A 22189-nucleotide genomic window follows, 5' to 3' on the forward strand; every position below is an offset into this window, starting at 1 on the left:
AGCCAGGTCCAACCAGTGCAGTCAGGTGTGTGGAAGTTTCTCTTAGGTTCAGAGTGGAAGGAAGAATGTAACCTGACGTCAAGTAAGAGAGCATGATGAACTTCAACTGTTTTTCCACAACAGATCTGATACATCCTATTTTGCCTTTCAGCAAAGATGCCCTGAGGAATGCCCTTCTAAAATTACAGCTTGTTACTGAAAGAAAAGGCTTTAAAATGGAGGGTGAGTGAAGAGGGAAAGGAATATTGAGCAGATCTTTGGAGCCACGTAGGCAATTTGATAAGGGATTTTCTAGAGACACACTGCTTAATCTTTTCTACTTGCTTCTTTTCACAGTCTATCAAGAAAGTTTTCCTATCCTGAAAACTTGTAGAAGTAAGTTGGAAGCATAGACCTCCTACCCTGCTGGGGCCACCAGTCGTGCATGCAAAAGATCTGAGGCCAGCCAGCAAGCTGCCTGATGGACTGGAAATGAAGCCAGGTTCTTCCTATGGAGTCTAGGTTTTCTTTAAGGGAGAAAATTTCCCTGGCTTTGTCAGCAAGCTGCTGTAGTTCACTGTGGCCAATTCTTGACAGATATGAACTCAAATGAAGTTTTTCAGCAAAAGAAAATGAAACAGAAAATGAGTTTCAATCATAGCTTATGATACATCCAAAGTTGGTTTGTGCCTTGATATTTTGCCAGAATCTGTCATTTGACTTTGATTGAGACTTTAGAGAGTAGAATAGCTCCATACTGACTTTGGTGTCATTTCTGCTCTCTCTGAATTTGTGTGCAATCAATGATTGTGTGATTGTCTAGGTTAACAATATATTTAATGTTATTCAGATGCACATGGAATATGCTTTGAATTTTTTATTCATATGTAAACATTCACTTTCATAAAAAAGAAAGCATTTAAGATGTAACCTGGAATGAAAAATCTCTTAATGTGTTTATATGTTGAAATTCTATCAACCAAATGCTGAGAGAATTATTTGTTAATGCTGTTCATTCGATACAAACACTATCAATTACTTTCAAACTTTTGAACAAGCAGGGAAATGGATTGATGGTTATACAAATTTAAGTATTATAGATTAGTTGGATAACATTAGGAAGGATTCTTATACATGTTTTGAGGCAGAAAATCTTATAAACATTTAAATAGTAATACTGCAAAGCAGGATAGTGATGATTATATTATATTGTATTACAATGTTTATATAATTGATTCATGTTATAACCTTCAAAGCATTTAAAAATCTTAAAAAACTTTGTAATTTTTTGTCATTTAATTACTTTTAGGTCATGAAATCTTTTAAGACTAAATACTGTTTGGAATTCTTTCACATTTTGTGAAGAACATTTCAAAGAAGATTGTCATCTTTATGAACACAAAACTTCATGAGATGAAAAACTCAAAAGTCATGTTCTATGATTGCCACAATAGATCTTATTTGATCCAAACATAATAAAAAGTTTTAAAAGTATGTAGAAAAGAATAAAGTGCGACAGCAATAAGAGATGCTCACAAAATCTTGCTTCTTTCTTAACTAGTCTTGATTGAAAGTGAACATCAATTTAGCAGCTGCTAAAACATCTAATGATAAAAATGTAATATTTAAAAAATAATATTCCAAATCTCATAAATTCATTATCTGAGAAAGTATTTTGACTTTAGTCGAAAGTTGATTTTTAACACTTGGCCATTTGGTATTGGGCCAAAATACTTGTGGTTTCATTTATGGACTTCAGTATTCTCTTCTGTATTTCAGAGGCTGAAAGCCTGAAAACTGTATTTCTAAGACATCCACTGATGGGAGATGAGAACATAAAACAAGGAGAGATTCTGCTTGTTAGATTTTGCTCTTAGCTATCATTACTAATGAGAACATGGGGCACATGGCCTGTTGATTCTTGCAGCAACAACAGCAACTGGGAGCTGCTGCAACCATCCACAGTGATGGCAGGAGGGGATCACAGGCTGCAGAAGTGTCAGCAATGAATCTTGCAGTGTCTGTGCAGAGAGGGTTAGTGGGTGTGGGGCGGGAGAGCAGGGCTGCTTTTTTAAATTTCATATAGAAAATGAGTGGAAAATAAAGTTGTAAATTAAGATGGGCTAGACATTAGAGATCCTGTAAACTGTTCCAAAATGTTGATGTTTCTGCTGTAATGGCGATATTTGTTAGGTCTATGTGGAGGGCCACCTATTATAGATAGCATCTTCACTCGACCTTGAGCCAAGAAGGTCTCAATGTGGCATTGCTCTGTGACTCCTCCCACTTTGCAGCAGGCAGAGATCCCTGCCTACCCTAGGTTGGGGAGTCTGCTTTCTTTTTTTTTAATGTAAATTTTAAAAATTTATATATGACAGCAGAATGCATTACAATTCTTATTACATATATAGAGCACAATTTTTCATATCTCTGGTTGTATACATAGTGTATTCACACCAATTCATGTCTTCATACCTATACTTTGGAGAGTAATGATCATCATATTCCACCATCATTAATTACCCCATGCCCCCTCCTTCCCCTCCAATCCCTCTGCCCTATCTAAAGTTCATCTATTCCTCCCATGCTCCAGCTCCCTATCCCACTATTGCAGGTAAATGGGTGGAGTTAGAGAAGATAATGCTAAGTGAAGTTAGCCAATCCCGTAAAACCTAATGCCCATGTTTTCTTTGATATAAGGAGGAAGTCTGCTTTCTTATAGCTCCGGACTTGGGCATAACCCATTAGGCTTGGACAGCCTACCTCCTACCTTATTTGGCAAAAGAACATTCCATCGAAATCCTTTTGAAGACTTTTTTATATAAATAAAGAAAATGTGGGTTCTCATTTCTTCTCGGGGCTCTCATTCCTTCCAGTGTAGAAGAAGCAGGACCCCTAAGGTTGCAGAGTGGTCCCGCCCTTGCTTTTCAAAATTATTTCTGTGTTGTGTGATTTTTTTGCGATATTTATCAGTCAGCACATTTCACACAAAGGAAACCTAAATTTCATAGCCTGTGTGGAATGTGGGAGAGAAGTATAGGAATTGAGAAGAATAAGAATAGAGGGATTTAGCTGTTTTTTTTTTTGTTAGATGCAAAATGATTTGAACATCCAATGGGGTAATTCTTTTCTCCTATGTAACATATTTTTTCACCTTTATTTTTCTTATTCATAGAGAGAAGACAAAATGTTATAAAAGAGGTCACATTCCTAGCATTCTTAGAAAGAACAGATAAGTCTATTTTGAGCTCTTGTTAGAGAACTTGGAAGCACAAATATGAATGCCCCTATTATTGATCTTAACATTTGTATACATTTTAAAAAGCATTATTTAATTTATGCTTCAAGTAGACCAATGAGGTACGTTTAATTGTTATCCTGATTTTATAAATGAAGGAATGAACGATCATTCTGCTAGATGATTTTCTCAGACAAGTTAAGGGAGTGCCAGTATTCATTCTTGGATTATCTGACTTCTGGTTTCTATTTTCTCACTAATTTAGTTTTCTCATGAGGAAGGTGTACTTTTCCTTCTCTAAAGTTTAACATAGATTACTTTCTCTGTCAAGTCTGTTGTGCTACTAAGATTTCACAGATTCATAAATATACAGGTTGAAACCAGACATAGGAAACTGCTCTTTCTTTGTTTCTTTTTAAAAAAATTGGTTCTTTTTAGTCATACATGACATTAGAGTCCATTTTGTTATAATTATACAAGCATGGAATGTATCTTATTCTAATTAGGATCCCAATCTTGTGGATATACACAATGTTGAGATTCACTGTGGTGTCTATAAATCTACATAGGAAAGTTATGTCCAATTCATTCCACTGTCTTTCATTTTTCTCTTTCTTCCCTTCCCTTCAGTCCCCTCTGTTCCCCTTTCTACTCATAGTGGGTTAGCTTCCATATATCGGAGAAAACAGATGATCTTTGGTGGTTTGGGATTGGCATATTTCACTTTGCATGATAATCTCCAGATCTGTCCACTTATAGATAATGCCATAAAGTCATTCTTCATTATGATTGAGTAATATCCTATTGTGTATATATGCCATATTTTCTTTCTTTATTAATCTGTTGAAGGATACCTAGGTTGGCTCCATAGCTTAGCTCTAGTGAATTGTGCTGCTGTAAACATTGATGTGGCTGTGTCACTATAGCATGCTGACTTTAAAATCCTGGGTACATACACCGAGGAGTGGGATAACTGGGTCAAATTGTTCCATTTCTAGTTTTTTGAGAAATTTTTGTACTGCTTTCCAGAGTGGTCGCACCAATTTTTAGTCCCCCACCTACAGTAAGTGTATCCTTTTCCACACATCCTTGCCAACATTTATTGTTACTTGTATTCTTGATAATTGCCATTCTGGCTGGAGTGTGCTTAGACCAGAATTCCTGAATCTACTAGAAGAAAATGTAGGCCCAAAACTCCATCATGTCAGCTTAGCAATGGACTCCCTCAAATAAGATCCTAAAGCACAGAATTAAAATAAAAGCATCAATAAGTTGGGAGGCATCAAACTAAAACGCTTCTTCACAATAGACAATCATGAGCACGAAGAGTGAGCCTACAGAATGGGAGAAAATCTTTGCCACCTATACCTCAGATAAAGCATTCATCTCTAGGACATAGAAAGAGCACAAAAGACTTAATATCAAAAAAACAAATAATCCATTCAATAAATGGGCAAAGGAACTACACAGGCACTTCTTAAAAGAAGAAATGTGTACAGTCAAAAAATAAATGAAAAAAATGTTCAACATCTCTAGCAACTAGAGAAATGCAAACCAAAACTACACTGAAATTTCATTCTCACTCCTCGGTTTCTTTTTGTTTTTTTTTTCTTCCTCCTCCCCGCCCCTCTTCCTTTTCCTCCTCCTCCTCCTCCTCTTCCTACTCCTCCTTCTGGTACTGGCAATTTAATGCAGGAGCAGTTTATTGATTTTTCTTTTTTTTTTCCAAGACAGAATCTTGCTATGGTGCTTAGGGCCTTGCTAACTTGCTAAGGCTGGCCTCAAACTTGCAATCCTCCTAGCTCTGTCTCCCAAGTAGCTGGGATTACAGGTATGCATTTCTGCACCCGGTTAGTTATTGATTTTTATTCATTAAAATATTTCTTCAAATTAGTTAATTTTAAATAAACATATTAGGGAATATATATAAATATATATGTATATATATATATATTTGTATGTTTCTACATATCTAAAAGATCTTTCACATGTGCAAAACAAAAGGGCTATTTAAAAACTCTTTGCACATAGACTTCTCCCTCAGAAGTTGATACGTGGTTGTACTGTTTTCTGGTATTTATTTTTGTTGAGAAATACAAAGTGAACTGGATATTGTTTAATTTTTATATCATTTTTAAAAGTTTATATTTTTTTCTGGATGGAAGTTTTAAATGCTATTTTTTAAAACTTTTTGCATAAAGCTGAAAATGTCTGTCTGCATATTAATGTCTTTTCACTAATCTCTGTTGTGGAGACTTTTTTTTAAGCTGTAGATGAAGACAATACCTTTATTTTGTTTATTTATTTTTACGTGGTGCTGAGGATCAAACCCAGTGCCTCACACATGCAAGGTAAGAGTTCTATTGCTGAACTACAACCCCAGTCCCTGTCGTGTAGACTTTACTCTGCATGGACATTATGTTTGTCTAGATTTACTAAAGAATAGTCTGAGACCAAGAGAATACGTTCAGGCTTCATAATCCCAGAAAGGCAAAGTTGAGAGTAAGGCAAAAAGGTGGGCAAATATGGTGTGTGAGTTACTGAGCTGGCCGTAGACTCATAAAATATGTAACTGATTCATCAATTGTGAATATCTCTTCTAGAGAGGTGCTACGGAACCCCTGTACCTTAGAACTATCCTTCTGGGCAGAAAGAGAGGAACTTGCCTGCTGATCCTTAAAGACTCTTGTCTTTTGTAGCTCAATGTTCCCCCTAGTTGGGTGTTTGCTTTCCATCATTTCCAGATTCTGATATTTTGCCTCTTCCAAAAGGCACTGGAAGAACACATTCTGTGCTCTCCAGCAAGGTGCTGGAGATCAGAAGTGTGGAAAGAAGGGTCAACACTTTTAGGGTCTATGGGACTTGGTCTGGCTAAGAGCAGCGCTGGCTTCAAGCACAATGGGTCTGATGCCACACTCATCATGAGGGGCCCCTTCAAGGCAATAGTGGTGTCAGGAGATAAGACCCCAAAGTAAAGGCCCCCATTCAACAAGTGGCCAAAGGACTGAGGGGCCATTGGCTCCAAACAGAGGGGGGCATAGACCAGATTGAATATAATCATAAACCATATTTACTTTGGGTTCAAAATTTTTTCTTTACTTTTTATTTACAATCTTAATTTTAATTAATTTTTTTCTTAGTCCTTTTTGTTTAGAACTTGGGGGCATTATTTAAATTTGCTTGAATAACTATTTAATTGCTTCCCCAGTGGTGTTTCTCTTTTTTACTGCCTATGAAGACATCTTAACTCTAATATAGCATTTTTAGTCTCTTTGAAGTCTTCATTTCTTCTAGAAAATCCTGTCACTTTTTGTGGGTCACAATCTGTTTTCCCCTAAATTAATTTTCTAAAGTTTTTTTTAACTTAGTTCTAATAGTAAACAATTTTTGAAGTAGTTTTTTAATCTAAATTTTTATTTTCATTTTTTTTTCATCTCAGCATTCCCATCCCATGGATTTTCTTTTTAATTTTTTTTGTGATGCTGGGGATTGAACCCAGGGCCTTGTGCATGCAAGGTAAGCAGCCTACCAACTGAGCTATATCCCCAGCCTATATTTTTATTAGAGCAGTATAATTTTACTTAGTATTTGGTTCATTTTGACAAAATCACACATGCAAGGCAATTTGCATTTTCCAACCCCTCTTCTTCCCCTCTTCCCTCCCCCAATTCTTCCTCTACTAAACTTCTTTTCTTCTACTTATACATAAAACTGAAATTCCCTTTGGTATCTTTATATGTGAATATAGAAAAGTTTGTTGAATCCATTTCATTTTTCTTCCCCTTTTCCTTCCTCCTTCATTCTCTTTCTCCTTCTTTGGCTCTTCTGGTCTTCCCTCTATCTTTATGATATATAATCTCCTCCAAATACCTTCTGTTCCTTATTTTGCTCTGGCTTTCACATATGAGAGAAAATATCTAATCCTTGATTTTATAGTCTGTATATAATGATCAATGTTGGTGAATAAGGTACCTTGTTACACTGTTGATGCAAATTAGTAAACCACTCTGGAAGGCAGTATGGAGATTCCCCAAAAAACTAGGAATGGAACCACCAATTGACTCAGCTATCCTGCTCCTCAGTATATATCCAAGAAATTTAAACATTGACATACTGCAGTGATGCAGCCACATCATTGTTTATAGCAGCGCAATTCACAAGTCAAATTACAGAATCAACCCAGATGCCTGTTAATAGATGAATGGATTAAGGAAATGTGGATATATATGTACATGTTTTAGTCATCTTTTTCACCACTGTGACTAAAGGATCTGACCAGAACATTTATAAAGGAGGAAAAGTTTATTTGAGGGCTCACGTTTTCAGAGGTCTCAATCCATAGACAGTAGGTTCCATTCCTCGGGGCTCAAGGTGAGGCAGAACATCATGGCAGAAGAGTGTGGCAGAGGGAAGCAGCTCACATGTGATCAGGAAGCAGAAATACTCCACTTGTCAGATAGAAATATATACCCCAAAGGCACTCCCCCAATGCCTCAGCTCCTCCAGCCACACTCCACCTGCCTTCAGTTACTACTCAATCTCACCAGGTGATTAATTCACCAAATGGATTAAGGCTGTCACCACCCAACTATTTCCCCTCTGAACTCTCTGGCATTGTCTCACACATGAGCTTTTAGGGGACACCTCACATCCAAATCAGAACAACACACAATGGAGTCCATACATTGATGGTGATTTTTTTATCTTCTTCACTCCAACAAGAGTCAACCCATCCCGATAACGTTTGTGAATTGTCTTTGGGCCCATTTTCTGTCTCTACTATGTTCTGGTTAAACTGTATCTGGAACAACAAATTTCAGTGTTTGCAGGCTTTCCTGTACTGCTGCTTATCTAGACTGATGTAGAATTTCTCTGATTTCTCTGTCCCAAGCTGTCACACAAGCTCCCTGTCTCCCTCACACACAGTTCCTCAAGATGCATGATTAGAAGCATTCCTTAAGTTTCCATCTTCTCCTTTAGTGCTTTACTAGAGCCCATCTCCCCAAGACACCATTCTCAAGCCTCTTCTTCCTCCTGACATGTTTTCTGTATGCTCCAGTCCTTAGTCAGATAGAGAGAGAGAAAGGATCCATCCAAAAATGTAGGTGCAATGAATAGCTAGGTACCTGGTATTCTTGTGTTTTCTTAGCCAGGGGCCCCCCAAACAGGATAGAGGACTCTAACTACCTTCTTTTAAGAGAATAGGATGACCTGGTTACTGTTAGCATACTATGGGAAAGGTATTTTTCAGTTCAGTGCCATTCGGTTTATAGTTAATGGAAATTTCTATCATGTTCTGGAAGTAGAATAGAAACTGTCAGTTCTAGTTTTCAGTGTTAAGCTTTCATCTTTTTCTATGTTTCTGTGGGCATTTTGGGAGGACATTGTGAGAGACTGTGTCAGAGGCTGTGGCTCCAGGGCACTTTCAGGTGGATTTCCTTTGAGTCTACCATGGACCCCAGCCAACACCCCCATATCCATGCCCACTCTTACTTAGATTAGATATCTTCTCACCATTGATAAACCCTTTCCTCCTGGTTTCTACACAGGTACATACATTTTTTAACTTAACTTTTCATCACTATGACTAAATACCTGACAAGGAAAAGTTTATTTTGGATCAGGTTTTCAGAGGTCCAGTTCATGACTGACTTCATAGCTCTGGGACCCAGGTAAGGCAGGACATCATGGCAGAAAGGGCATAGTGGAGGAAAGCAGCTCAGCACACAACAACAAGAAAGTAGGAGAGAGCTCTGTTCATGAGGGACAAACTATAAACCCCAGAGGCAGACCCCAGTGACCCACCTCCTCCAGCCACACCCGACCTATCTACAGTTACTACCCAGTTAATCCATATTAATGGATTAATGAACTGATTAGGTTAAGGCTCTCACAACCCAATCATTTTACCTCTAAACTTTCTTACATTTTCTTACACATGAGCTTTTGGGGAACACCTGATATCTAAACCATAACATACCTCTTCTTCCTGTGCTGTCCCAAACTCAGGTCATACCTCAAGTTTCTCTTTTTGCATGAAGCTCTTCTGAGGACAACAGGCTCAGATGCCCTCTCTTAAATTCCTAGGCTTCTTGGATTTGTACTGTGCATCTTACCAGGTAGTGATAAAGGTTCTAGTCCTGTGAGAGGGATTGAATTTCTTTCACTATACTATAGGCTTTTCCAGGGAAGAGGTTGGGTTTTATTTATCTGTGTCTTATTTATCTTCTTACAGTTCTAGACATGTAGAGGATGAAATATTTTTGTGATAGTTGCTTATGGGTACTATCTAGAAGCCATATTGATGCTCACATTTGCTCCAAAATATTCAATATTTCCATGTCAATGATTCTTTGGGGGTAAAGGGAGAGCAAATCATCTGTAGGACAAGTTCTATTGCCTACGCATGGATCAATGCATATGAATGAACTCTTCACTGGAAAACATGTAGCATCATAATGTGCAGATGAATGTTGTGATTGAGAGCATAGATTCTGGCAATAGGTGATTTGGGTGGAAGCGTGTATCTGATATTGCCTAGCTGTATGATCTTTCTGTTTATTTCCTTGTTTGCATAGGGGACACATACAATAAATGCTCCATAATGTTTTGTAAGGATTGAATAATTTTTTCCATTTATTTGTGAATATTTAGCAGTGCTGATGCATGATTTGTATTATGTAAGCTTGTTTTTTGTCTTTCAAAAAACACTCATATTTGGATGTTTTCTTCCTACTGCCAAGGGTCTCTAAGAAAACACATAAACTTCCTCCTCTCCCCTCAATGACATGACCATCTTTACCTAGGACTTGCTTCTCCAGGGATTCTCCAGGGATTCTGTCAATAGGAAGCCTATCCACATTTCATTCAGAGTTCTTTAGATCTTTCCTTTAGGCATTCTGACACATGGAATAGGCATAGTGCAACATGGCAAGACTTGGTGGAGAGCTCTCAGGCAATATTTTGTTAGGTAACATCTTTTATTTTTCCACTTGGCAAGAATTCCCTATTAGCCTGCTGTGGGATGGATTCTGTGCCAAGCCTAGGAGACCTCAGAGACCTCTGACTTTGCTGTGCATGTGGGTTATGGTTTTGGTCTCCCACATCCCCCTTTGCATACATCTGGGAGCAGCATGATAAAGAGCAACCTTCCCTCTAATGTGGATCATTTCTAGAAGGTAGGCAGACATGGCATTAAATTGGATAACATAACCTCTTCATTATTTCTCTGTTAGTTCTTCCAGTTATTTTGGGTAGAAAACTTTAGTCTGATGCTGCCAACATTTCTCTAGCCCTGGCCAATTTTCCTTCTGAAAAATGGAAGAGAAGGCCTGAGGTTTGGCTCATTAGGCAGGTAACTGTATGTAACTAGCAAATAATAACCTTAGTTCATTTTCATTATGTATACCTTTAAGGGTTATATCCTAATTATGGTGAGTGATCCTCAAATAGCTTTCTATTTCTGGAATAAATATGTTGCCTCTAAATTATGATACATATTTATATATGTTAAACACAACTACATCTAAACACATTAATATATAATGCATATGTGTTAAAAAGGAGTCCAGTAGAAAAAGAATATCCAGCGAGTGATAATGCATATGCAGGCAAAGATGGCAAAACCCCATGAAGGAGTGCTCAAATAACCATTTGGGAAACAATGAGAGGTAGAAGGAACTTTGGAAATGATCTTGGTTTTGTTCTTTATTAACAGTGTGATCTTAGCACATTATTCAATGGACTCTTCCAATGGGAGCTAATGGTATTTCTCTTTCAAAGTTATTGTGAAACTTAAATGGTTTGTTCTACATTGCAACAACATGGAAATCTTAGTGTTCTCTTCTCTACTTTTCACTTGGCCCTGATTCTACGGTGTGTACATCTTCTCTGCCAGTGGTGACCTCTACTCTCTGCTGCTTCCCTCCCTAAGAAGAACCTACTAAAGGTTTATGCCTAATCAACAGTAAATTATCAGATGTCTTTAAGAAACTTCCTGAGAAAGAATCTCTACTGAGCACAAGGATAAGAGAGCCATGCCTGCTCCATAGTCCTGGGTCTGGGTATTTTACCCCTGTTTCTAGTCCAATTTAAGACTATGAGGTCAGCAGCATATTTCTTCCAGGTTTCAGAGTGATAAGGAGGTCACACTGGCCAAAATATCTACCTGATGACATTGTTATCATGCAGTTTGGGGAGCTACTTCACTCAGACCCCAGTCCTATAGGACTGGTTTAGAGTTGACTGGTTTAGAGTTTAGTCTTGCAGGAGTGTAGGGAGTATTATTGTAAGGAGGCATCCTTAAAGACAAAGAAAAATAAGGATGAAGTGAGACATCTCTGTGTCCTAGGACAGAAAGAACAGATGACTTCTCGTCTCCTCTTACCTTCCTGATGCAGCTGGTACATGCTCAAATACTCAAAGGGGAGATAGAACTTTGGGTAGGATAGCAGAAAGGTTCTGTGTCTTTCTTGGTTGGAAACTTTGATTCCTGGCTCTCAGTTTCCATCTCTCTCTCTCTCCTTTCATCTTTTTGGAAAAGAATACCTACCACCAAAGAGCATCTTCTGGGAAATTATGAAGCTCAGTGTAGAATGTATGAGCTGGTCTTATTTCCATGATGGTGACAAAATACCTGAGATCATCAACTTATAAAGAGGAAAGATATTTTTTGGCTTTCAGTTTCAGAGGCTTCAGACTAAAGCCACTTGACCCCATTGCTTTGGACCTGTGGTGGCACATTTCATTATGGTGGAAGTGTGTGGCTGGGAAGCTCTGTTCACCTCATGGTGGCTGGGCAGTAAAGAGAGAGATGAAGGGACTGGGGTCCCCATTATACCATTTAAGGTAATGCTCCCCAATGACCTGACTTCCTTCTACAAGAATCCACCTCTTCAAGCTTCCATTACCTCCAGTGGTGCCACCGACTGGAGGTGAAAGCCTTCAATACCTTGGTTGGGAGATACATATCCAAACCACAGCCACTTATAAGAGAGAAACTGCCTGTCAAATACCTCTTCTGTATTCAAGGGGGAAATGTTAAGAGTATCTCCATGAGTCCTTATCATTTATCTGACACAACTTTTTTCAGGCAGTGGGGACTACCAGTGAGGTTTCAGAATAGAACCTGTGTTGAGGGGTCAAGAGTGTGAATTTTACCGATTCATTAATTCACGTACACACTCACTTTCAAATCAGTCCTCCTATAATGCAGAAGGTATGGTGCTTCATATGGTCCCCTTTGCTAGAGTGAATGCCTGAGGTAGAACTTGTAGCTCCTGATGTTTTCATGATAGAAGCAAATGCTATCTTGGACTCTTTCCAATGGAATCAGAAAACAAAGACTTTTTCTCAGGTTTGGTGTTGACACTCTACCTCCTGGAGAAGCTCACCATGAATGTTACAGTTTATTGGCACTCATGCTTATTTGGAGCACTCGGCATGTGTTGTCATGTGGAGTCTTATATTTTCCATTGCTATTCTTGCCCTTCCATAGTTATGAAAGTTCCCCAAAGAGAAAGTGAATAGGTATTTATTGGGTAATTCCAGGTTCCATGCTTTATTCATTAATCTGTATCAGGTAGTTTAATTCATATTCTGAGTCAGAGGTGTGTTTTCTATATTTTCCAGCTGAGAAAATAAAGGCTTTAAGGAATTGTGTTTTCTGAGATCACATTGACATGGGCCAAGTCTAGTGGAACAAAGCACCTAGCATGGAATTTTACATGCAGAAGAGCTTATTAAAAAACCATTGATTTGCCTCTAAAAACAATGCAAAATAAGTTAACTTTTGGATGGGTTGTAGCCACATGGCTGCACACATGTGAGTTTTCTCCCTTTACTTCTGAGTTCAAATCCTCCTTTTCTTTCTTCCTGAGGAAGATGATAGTTTGGTACAATACTGAGATCACCTGCATCAGCATTTGTTTTTCTTTTTTTTGAGACAGGGTCTTGCCAAGTTGCTGAGGTTGGTCTCAAACTTGTGATCCTCCTGCCTCAGCCTCCCAAGTTGCTGAGATTGTAGGTGTGAGCCACCATACAGAAGAAGAAGTAGTATTCTTTGGGGAAAGTTTCTAAGGAAGTATAATACTACTCACCTATACATAATGGCACTACTCTCTTCAGGAAGCTCCTACAGATCAGTTATTGGGGACAATTGCCTGTCCATCTGGGCAAATAGTGCACTTGCTGTCTGAGACCATTCAGGCTACTATAACAGAATATCATAGACTGGGTGATTTACAAAAAAAAAAAAAAAACAGAGCTTTATTTCTCACAGTTCTGAAAGCTGAAAGTCCAAGATCCAAGTGGTGGTAGATTTAGTGTACAAGGAAGACCTGCTTCTTAGTATTTATATGATACCTTCTGACCATAACCTCCTTGGTGAAGGGTCAAAGCAGCTCTCTCCTGTGTCTTCATGAGGGAGCCATCCTTATAACCTGGTCACCTCCCAAGAGCTCCACCTCCTAACACCATCACATTGATAATTAATAATTTAGTTTTTTTTAAATTGTAGATGTACACAATAGCTTTATTTTATTTATTTATTTTTATGTGGTGCTGAGTATCAAACCCAGGGCCTCACACATACTAGGCAAGTGCTCTACCACTGAGTCATAAAGACAGCCCAATAATTAGGTTTTAACATCTGAATTTCAGGGAGACACAAACACATTCAGAACAAAGCACATATCAAATACTTCAGGAGTCTTGATTTGTTATTTTATACAAAACCTTAATCATTTCCCTGCCAGTGACATTTCCAGGAATTAAACATTTCCCCACTTTTAGACTTTTTTTAAAATCTTCAAAGGCATAATAATTTTGGGTTGGCTATGTGGAATACGAGGTTCTGGTATAAACCTTAAGATACTCAAAATGCTGGTGATGACTCCATTTGACTTCATATTCATCAGTTAGGCAAAAGCCACATAGCTTCTTTGTGTCTAGCTTTGTAGGTAACAAGGGACTGTGGAGTACAGAACAAGTCAAAGCCATGGATTCTAATTTCTCAGAGTTGAAATATCATATAAGCATTTGTACTCTCAAGGTTGCAATGATGTGGAAATATACTTCATGAATATAGACTCCCATGTATGGAAATTTTAAAGTAGTTGCTAATGTTATTTATATTATTATATTAGATTTGCATTATTATATTTAGCTTTAGAAACCAAAAATCCTGAATGAACTATCTTAAATAAAGAAAATTTATTACAATACATCTGGGTGAGTCAGGTGCCAGGTGTGATATCAGGGCCAGATGCTGCTTCTCAGTGATGCTCTTGGCTCATCTGCCTTCATTGTGTTGGATCATCCTCAGGCTGGGGCATGGTGGCTGGGGCACTTCCAGGTCTTGCTTCTAAACATGACAAAAAGGGGTATTGCTTCCTTCATCTCATTCTTGGGAGTGAGAGATTCCTTCTCAGGGGTGCTCCAGCATACTTTTCATTATGTATTGTTGGCAAAAGTTAAAGTGTGTGTCTTGTATCTAGCCAATCACTGGCAAGAGGATGGAGTTAACAAGAATTGGTTTAAACCAGTTGGACTATCCTTGGGAACAGAATCTCTTTCCCCTGAATTACAAGAACATATACTTAATTCAAATAGCAAGAAAACAAAGAGAAATAGATACTGGGTGGGTAACTAATAGTATACAGTCAATATACATTATTCAATCCCTTGGTATCCATAAACCCCTTACCCAGGGATACCGAAATCCAAGGATGCTCAAGTCCCTTACATAAAATGATGTAGTATTAGCATAGAATATACACATCCTCCAATGTCCTGGGTTTTTTTTTGTTTCTTTTTTTGGTACAGAGGATTGAACCCAGGGTACTTAACCACTGAGCCACATCCCCAGCCCTTTTTATTTTTTATTTTTAGACAGGTCTTGCTAAGTTGCTTAGGGCCTTGCTAAGTTGCTGAGTTTGGCCTTGAACTTGTGACCTTCCTGCTTCAGCATCTACATTTGTTTGAATCTGTAGATGCAGGACCCTTAAATAAGAAGGGCTGACTGTATATAGCATACAACACTATATGTATAACACGTGGCTATATTGTCATCTGTAAACTGCCTAGGACAATAGCAGAGAAGAGGATTAATTAAAAGCATCAAGGATATTGAATATGGACATATTTCCCAGAGGAAATATTCCTATGACAATAATAAAAATCTGTTAAATTGGATGGTTCCAGAGCTCAAAGATGTTTGGTGGCCCTAGGGACATGTAGAGAGGACAAGGTAGAGGTTTCTGACTGTCACTTTGCATATCAGTTCATAAATAAATGATGGATACAATCCTCAAGCAGGGGACTCTGAAGCCAAGTGCTGTTTCGACCTTGCTTCTGAGAATTCCATCAAACGCCACACTCGCTGTTCATTTGTCTCATAGCCTAGAAAAACAAGAACCAGAGAAGAGGCTACAACCTTTTCCAATTACCATTTTATATTCTCAAAGTAAATATAAATGGGGGCTAGAAGAGATAATAAAAATATTTTTAAAGAGGCCAAAACAGCTACCTTTTTTCACAGTTTGGTCCCCAAATGGCAGAGTACAAAACAGTCTGTTGGGGCTGGGGATGTGGCTCAAGCGATAGCGCGCTCGCCTGGCATGCGTGCAGCCCGGGTTCAATCCTCAGCACCACATACCAACAAAGATGTGTCCGCCCAGAACTTAAAAATAAATATTAAAAATTCTCTCTCTCTCTCTCTCTCTCTCTCTCTCTCTCTCTCTCTCTCTCTCTCTCTCTCACTCTCTCTTTTAAAAAAAACAGTCTATTGCCTGAGGAAACTACTATAAACCTATTTTAGAGTTTTGTGATTCAAAAGGTGCTCCAAGGTACTTATGAGATACTCCAAATGATATTAAAGTCCACAGTGAAGTTAGTGATTTCTTCATTCCCTCACCTCTTTTTTTTCCATTGCCAAAGCCTAGAATAATAATTCCTCATTCAGTTGGTTACTAATCTTACTAGAATGGATGATATGATGGGATCTATATGTTTGTCTCTAAATTATGTAAAATTTGTTCATATTTTATGGCATTTTATACTCTTAAATGAACCTTTTGCAGGTTGGGGTTGTGGCTCAGTGGTAGAGCACTGGCCTTGTACATGTGAGGTGCTAGGTTCAATCCTTAGCACCGCATAAAAATAAATAGATAAAATAAAGGTATTGTGTCTAACTACAACTAAAAAAATATTTTAGAAAAGAAACTTTTGTTTCATACTAGGTTTTATAAAGCTGTCTGAGGTAAGATAACTATCCCGTAGCTGTGCACCACGGAACATGCCTGTTAACCCAGTTACTCATGAGACTGAAGCAGGTGGATTGCAAGTTCAAGACCATCCTCAGCAACTGAACAAGGTCCAAAGCAATTTAACAAGACCCTGTTTCAAGATAAAAAATGAAAAGGGCTGGAGATGTGGCTCCGTGGCAAAACACCCCTGGGTTCAATCCTCAGTACTGGTAAAAAAAAGAAAAGAAAACCATGCCAGCTTTCTCTATGAACCACATATATAAAGGTTAGTGAGTTCCTTGTGCTCCATAGCATAGAATTCAGGGAGGTAAGTGGCTTCTTAGGGACATGTAACTGGATGGTTGTCAGGGAAAAACAGAGCTGAGTCTAACCTCTGCCCTCGATCTTGATACACTACCCCCTACAGGTAGCATGTCTCATTTGACCCCCACTGTAAGGAGAATGTGTCCTCCCAGTTTTAATGATGAGGAGAATGATTATTTGGGAGCTGAGGAATAGGAGAGGCTAAGGATATGGAGTTAAAAATTTTTGTGAGCTCTTTGGACCCTCCAAATGGTCTGAGAATAGAAATTTTCCCTTAACTACCTCTAGGTTAGGGGATAGCTGAATCAAACCATTTTACATAGCTTCTAGTTTTTTTTTAACCATTTGTTACATTTTTATAAGTGGTGCCAAGTTAAGACATTTCAGTAAGTTTTAAAGGTGTAAAAAGGAGTCTTTAAGAGTGAGTCAAATACTGGGCACCGTGGCACATGCCTTTAATCCCAGAGGCTAGGGAGGCTGAGACAGGAGGATTGAAAGTTCAAAGCCAGCCTCAGCAAAAGTGAGATGCTAAGCAATTCTGTGAGACCCTAAATAAATACAAAATAAAATACAATAGGGCTGAGGATGTGGTTCAGTGGTCACCCTGAGTTCAATCCCTGGTAATAAAAAAAAAAAGAGAGAGACAAAGGAAATTTGTTTCCTCAAGTGCTGAGTTTGTGGCTCTCTGCAAGAGAATACTAATATACAAAAAATATCTATTGTATTGTCACTATTAATGAACAATCTGAAATTGAAATAAATACAACTATTTAATTTATTAATGCATCCAAAAATAAGAGAAATAAATTTACAAAAGAAATGTTAATACTTTGACAATGAAATCTACATGACATCCTTGGGAAAAAAAAAAGAAAGACATCCTATGTTTGTCAATTGCAAAACTTAATATTGCTAAAGTGGCAAAAATTCTTAAAATGTCAGGGAAAAACAGAGCTGAGTCTACAGAACTGACAAAATGCCTTTCAAAAATATCAGCTGACTTTTTAATGGAAATTGACATGTAATCCTCAGTTTTATATGAATACACAAAAAACCTAGACTATCTAAAAATATTTTTGAAAAAATAAGAACAAAATCGGAGGACTCATACTTCCACATTTCTAACTTAATGGAAAATGACAGTAATGAATAGTGCTGCCCTTGCATAAAGACAGATAAGTAGAAAAATAATTGAGAGTCCAGAAATAAACTCATATATTGATGGTAAATTGATTTTTGGCAAGTATGTGTAGAAGAAAATATATGAGCAAATCTTTTTTTTTTTTTTTTTTTTTTTTTTAGATAGAGTCTCACTATGTTGCTCAGGCTGGGCTTGAACTTGCCATCCTCCAGTCTTAGCCTCCCAAGTAGCTGGCATTACAGGCATGCAACACTGTGCCTCGTTAATGAGCAAATCTTGATTGGCTTGAAGGCACTTGTTTCTTAGATATGATACTAAAAACCCAAACAAACAAGATAAATTTGATTTTATCAAAATTAAAAACTTTTATTCTTTAAAGGACACATTCAAGACAACCCACAATAAAAGAGAATATATTTGAAAATCATGTATCTTGTAAGTGGCTAGTATTCAGAATATATAAAAAACACAACAATAAAAAGAAAAATATCCCAATCAAAAATTGGCAAAGGATCTGAATAGATATTTCTCCAAAAAAAAAGAGAATAGCTAATGAACACATAAAAAGATGCTCCACTTCATTAGTCATTATGGAGAGGCTAATCAAAACCATAGTTAGATACCATTTCACACCCACTAGGATGGCTATAACCAAAAAGATAACAATAACATGTTAGTGAGAACATGGAAAAATTGGGACCCTTGAGTATTGCTATAGGAATATAAAATTATGTAGTCACTTTGGAAAACAGCTGGGCAGTTCCTCAATTAGTTAAATAAAGACTTACTATATTGAGCAATAATTCCCCTTCTAAGAATATCCTCAATAGAATTGAAAACAAGCATTCACACAAAAACTTGTCCACATGTATCCATATCAGCATTATTAGCCAAAAAGAGGAAGCAATCCAAATGTCCATCAACTGATGAGTAAATAAACAAAATGTGTTATACAGACAATGGAATATTGTATTCAAACACATTTAAAAAAATGAAGTACTAATAAATGCTACAAAATGGATAAACCTTTACATCATTACTTACTTAAGAGAAGCAAGACTTAAAATACATTAATATGATATAATTTTATTTATATTAAATTCCAGAATAGGAAAACATCCTTGATTATGACACTTTGTAAATATACTAAACCATTGGATAGTACCCTTCAAAGTGTGACTTTCACAGTATGTGAATAATGTATCAATATAGATATTAATTAAAATTATCATGAAAACACTATGTATCAGAATTTATAAAATATAATTAAAGTTGTGATCAGAGGCATATTCATCAACTTAGATATTTGTATCTATACAGATATAATGATTAAATTAAATAGATGAAGTCTGTAGCTCAAAAAGCTAGAGAACAAACAGCAAAGTAAATTAAAAGTAAATGGAAAAAAGAAATCATAAAATCAAAGCAAACAGTAATGAGATAGAAAATGGGAAAATCGTAGAAAGAATAAATTAAAACTATGTATTTGAATAGAACAATAAAACATATAACACACGAGTTAACCTAAAAAAGGGAGAGGATGCATTAATATTCAAATAAGAAATAAATAAGAGACAAATAATCATTGAGGGGACTAATTCACTACTTTATGCTAATAAGTTTTAAAATGCAGATGTAATAGAAAATTCCCCAGGAAAACTCAACTTCCCAAGGAAAACTCAACTTCCCAAAACCAATTTCAATAGAGATAGAATGTTAAAATGGACTAAATTTCATTAAAAAAATGAAAAAAGAAAAAAATTTGGGGGCAAGGTGGTGCACACCTATAACCCCAGAGGTTTGGGAGGCTGAGGCAGGAGGATTACAAATTCAAAGTGAGTCTCAGCAATTTAGCTAGGCCCTAGGCAACTTTAGGAAATCCTGTCTCAAAATAAAATATAAAAAAAGCTGTGGATGTGGCTCAATGGTAAAACATCCATGGGTTCAATCCCCAATACCCAAAACAAACCAACCAAAACTAACAATAAAACAACATCAAGAACTACTTCATTAAAAAAAATCACCTTTCAAAGGTGATTGCCTTTAGAGACCAGTTTTAACATTATATCTTTTTTTCCCCAGAGCTTAAAAAGGATTACTTTCAAATTGTTTTTGTGAAGCCATACAATATCACTACTAAATGTATTAAAGATATTACAAAAGGAGGAAACTGTAGACCAATCCCAAAATGAATAGATAGGCAAAAATCTAGAATTCAATACCATGTTAAGGAAAAAATACATCATAACCAGATGGCATTATTTTATGAATGCAAAGATGGTTCAATATTTAGAACTGTCTTTATATAATTCACATATTAAATAACATAGGAAAATAATGTTCATGTATGTCCATGGATGGGTATAGGCCTTTGTATTAGTCAGCTTTCTCTTGCTGGGACAAAGTACTTGAGGTAAACAATTTATATAAGGAGGAAGTTTTATTTGGGTTGACAGTTTCAGAGGTTTCAGTTCACAGTTGGTTGCCCTGTTGCTTTTTGGGCCTGTGGAAAGGCAGTACACCATGGCAGGGAGCACATGGTGGAACCCTGCTCACCTTATGGTAGCAGAAAGCAGAGAGAGAAAGGAAGGTCCAGGCTCCCAATGTCCCCTTCAATAGTGCACCCCCAGTGACCTCACTTCCTCCCACTGGAACCATCTCAAAGGTTTTACCACCTTGAAATAACACTATAGGCTGGTGGCCAAGCCTTTAGCATAATGGGCTTTGGGGGAAATATTTAAAATCTGAATGATAATACCCTTCAATAAAATCTTCCTTATAAAAATTTATTGTACCTTATTGTTCCTCACAAGACTTAGAAAAGCAGGAGAGAGATTCTGTGTCGGTTTGTCTGCAAATCTTTTACATTAAGGCAAAGATCAAAAACATGTTTAACCACTAGCAATCAAGCCACAGGCCTTAGTTCATGTTTCCTCAACTGTACAATGAACTATTCTCATGAAAAATGTCTAAAGAAATTATATTCTGTTCTATTGCTTGGGTAAAAATGAATACGTTTGTGTCCAACTGAAATATAATTGTCATATAATATAATTAAAATAATTTCAAATGGGCTTGAAGAAAATAATGTGAAAAGCTATTGGTTGTACATGTTATGAAACGTTTTTTCTTAAACTTTGTCATGGTAAATTATAACCATTTTCACTTGTATTCCACTGTATACAGTGGAAAAAAGTCTTTATTTTTACGTTTGACCAGTTAATCTTTATTCTTACATTTAATTTCTTACTGCCCAATGAACATGTTTTATAGGGAGAAAACTCTGAAGCCAGTTGTGTCATGCCTTGCACAATTGTGGTGAAATCTAGAAAAGATTGTGTGTCATCCTTCTGTTTCTTCTTGAACAGAGGGCAAAGAGGGCACTGGGCATTTCTCACGAACTTTCTAGTAAACAGAAGATACTTATTCTGTTTTTTTAAAATAAAGTAAAACAAATATTACTCTTCTATATCCCTTCTGCCTATACTTAGTAATTAATTTTATGATAAAATTCTAATGAAATGTAAATTATTTCAGCAAAATTATGCTTTTCTTTTCATCTGTTTGTGTAAAACTGTTAATAATGAGTCCATCACTAATATCCAGTGTAAAGTTTAACACAGTTTGATAGTAAATAATGTGAAATTTTTCAAGTAAAAAAAGACATTATAAAAAGGAAATTGATGGACATTTGTTTAACACATGTGTAAGTGTGTGTGTTTGTACATTTATATTATTTGTACACATACATACATATTCCTGAACCTTAAGTAGCATCTTACTATGATAAAACACCAGAGGCTTTTCCACTGAGGTCAGGAACAACTGAAGAATACTAAGCATCTCCACTGCTATATAGTATGTACTAAAAATATTTGCCAAGTGAGAGGCAATAAAGGAGATTGTCAAATTGTACTACATGAAAAAATCCTGGCAAAATGTGCAATAACTAATGATAAATTGGGAGAAAATATTTGCAACGCATTTTAAAGAAACCAAACTACTCACACTAAGAATTCTTAGAAATCGAATGGGATAAAAGATCCTAAACCATTTGAAAAATGAGTCCAATAATGAAGATAATTCACAGAAAACATATAGAAGTGACTCCTAAACTTATAAAGGAACACAATTTCACTTTAAAAAAGAAGACTGTAAATTAGAACCACATGGATAGAACATTTCTCATGGTTCTGAAAAAAATTCAAAAGTTTCACAGACTATTGATAGCAAGACTGTGGAGAAACAGGTGTCTTATACAGA

The 22189-nt window shown here is 36.8% G+C and overlaps 1 protein-coding gene across 3 annotated transcripts in view; it reads left to right on the top strand.

Annotated features, from left to right (window-relative positions):
* The window catches only part of LOC120884064 (disintegrin and metalloproteinase domain-containing protein 5-like), a 34530-nt gene extending 33011 nt beyond the window's left edge, over window positions 1–1519 (top strand). For 2 of the 3 annotated variants that reach the window (XM_078031245.1, XM_078031242.1), the window contains 2 exons: window positions 152–222; window positions 337–1519. In XM_078031245.1, the coding sequence (XP_077887371.1) occupies window positions 152–199 (48 nt within the window). In that variant the 3' untranslated portion in view covers window positions 200–222; window positions 337–1519. The remainder of the gene's footprint in view (window positions 1–151; window positions 223–336) is intronic. The other variant, XM_078031243.1, reaches the window with a different exon arrangement.
* Window positions 1520–22189: the final 20670 nt, after the last annotated feature.

This window comes from Ictidomys tridecemlineatus, chromosome 14 (assembly GCF_052094955.1).
Source record: "Ictidomys tridecemlineatus isolate mIctTri1 chromosome 14, mIctTri1.hap1, whole genome shotgun sequence".
Classification (NCBI taxonomy): Eukaryota; Metazoa; Chordata; class Mammalia; order Rodentia; family Sciuridae; genus Ictidomys; species Ictidomys tridecemlineatus.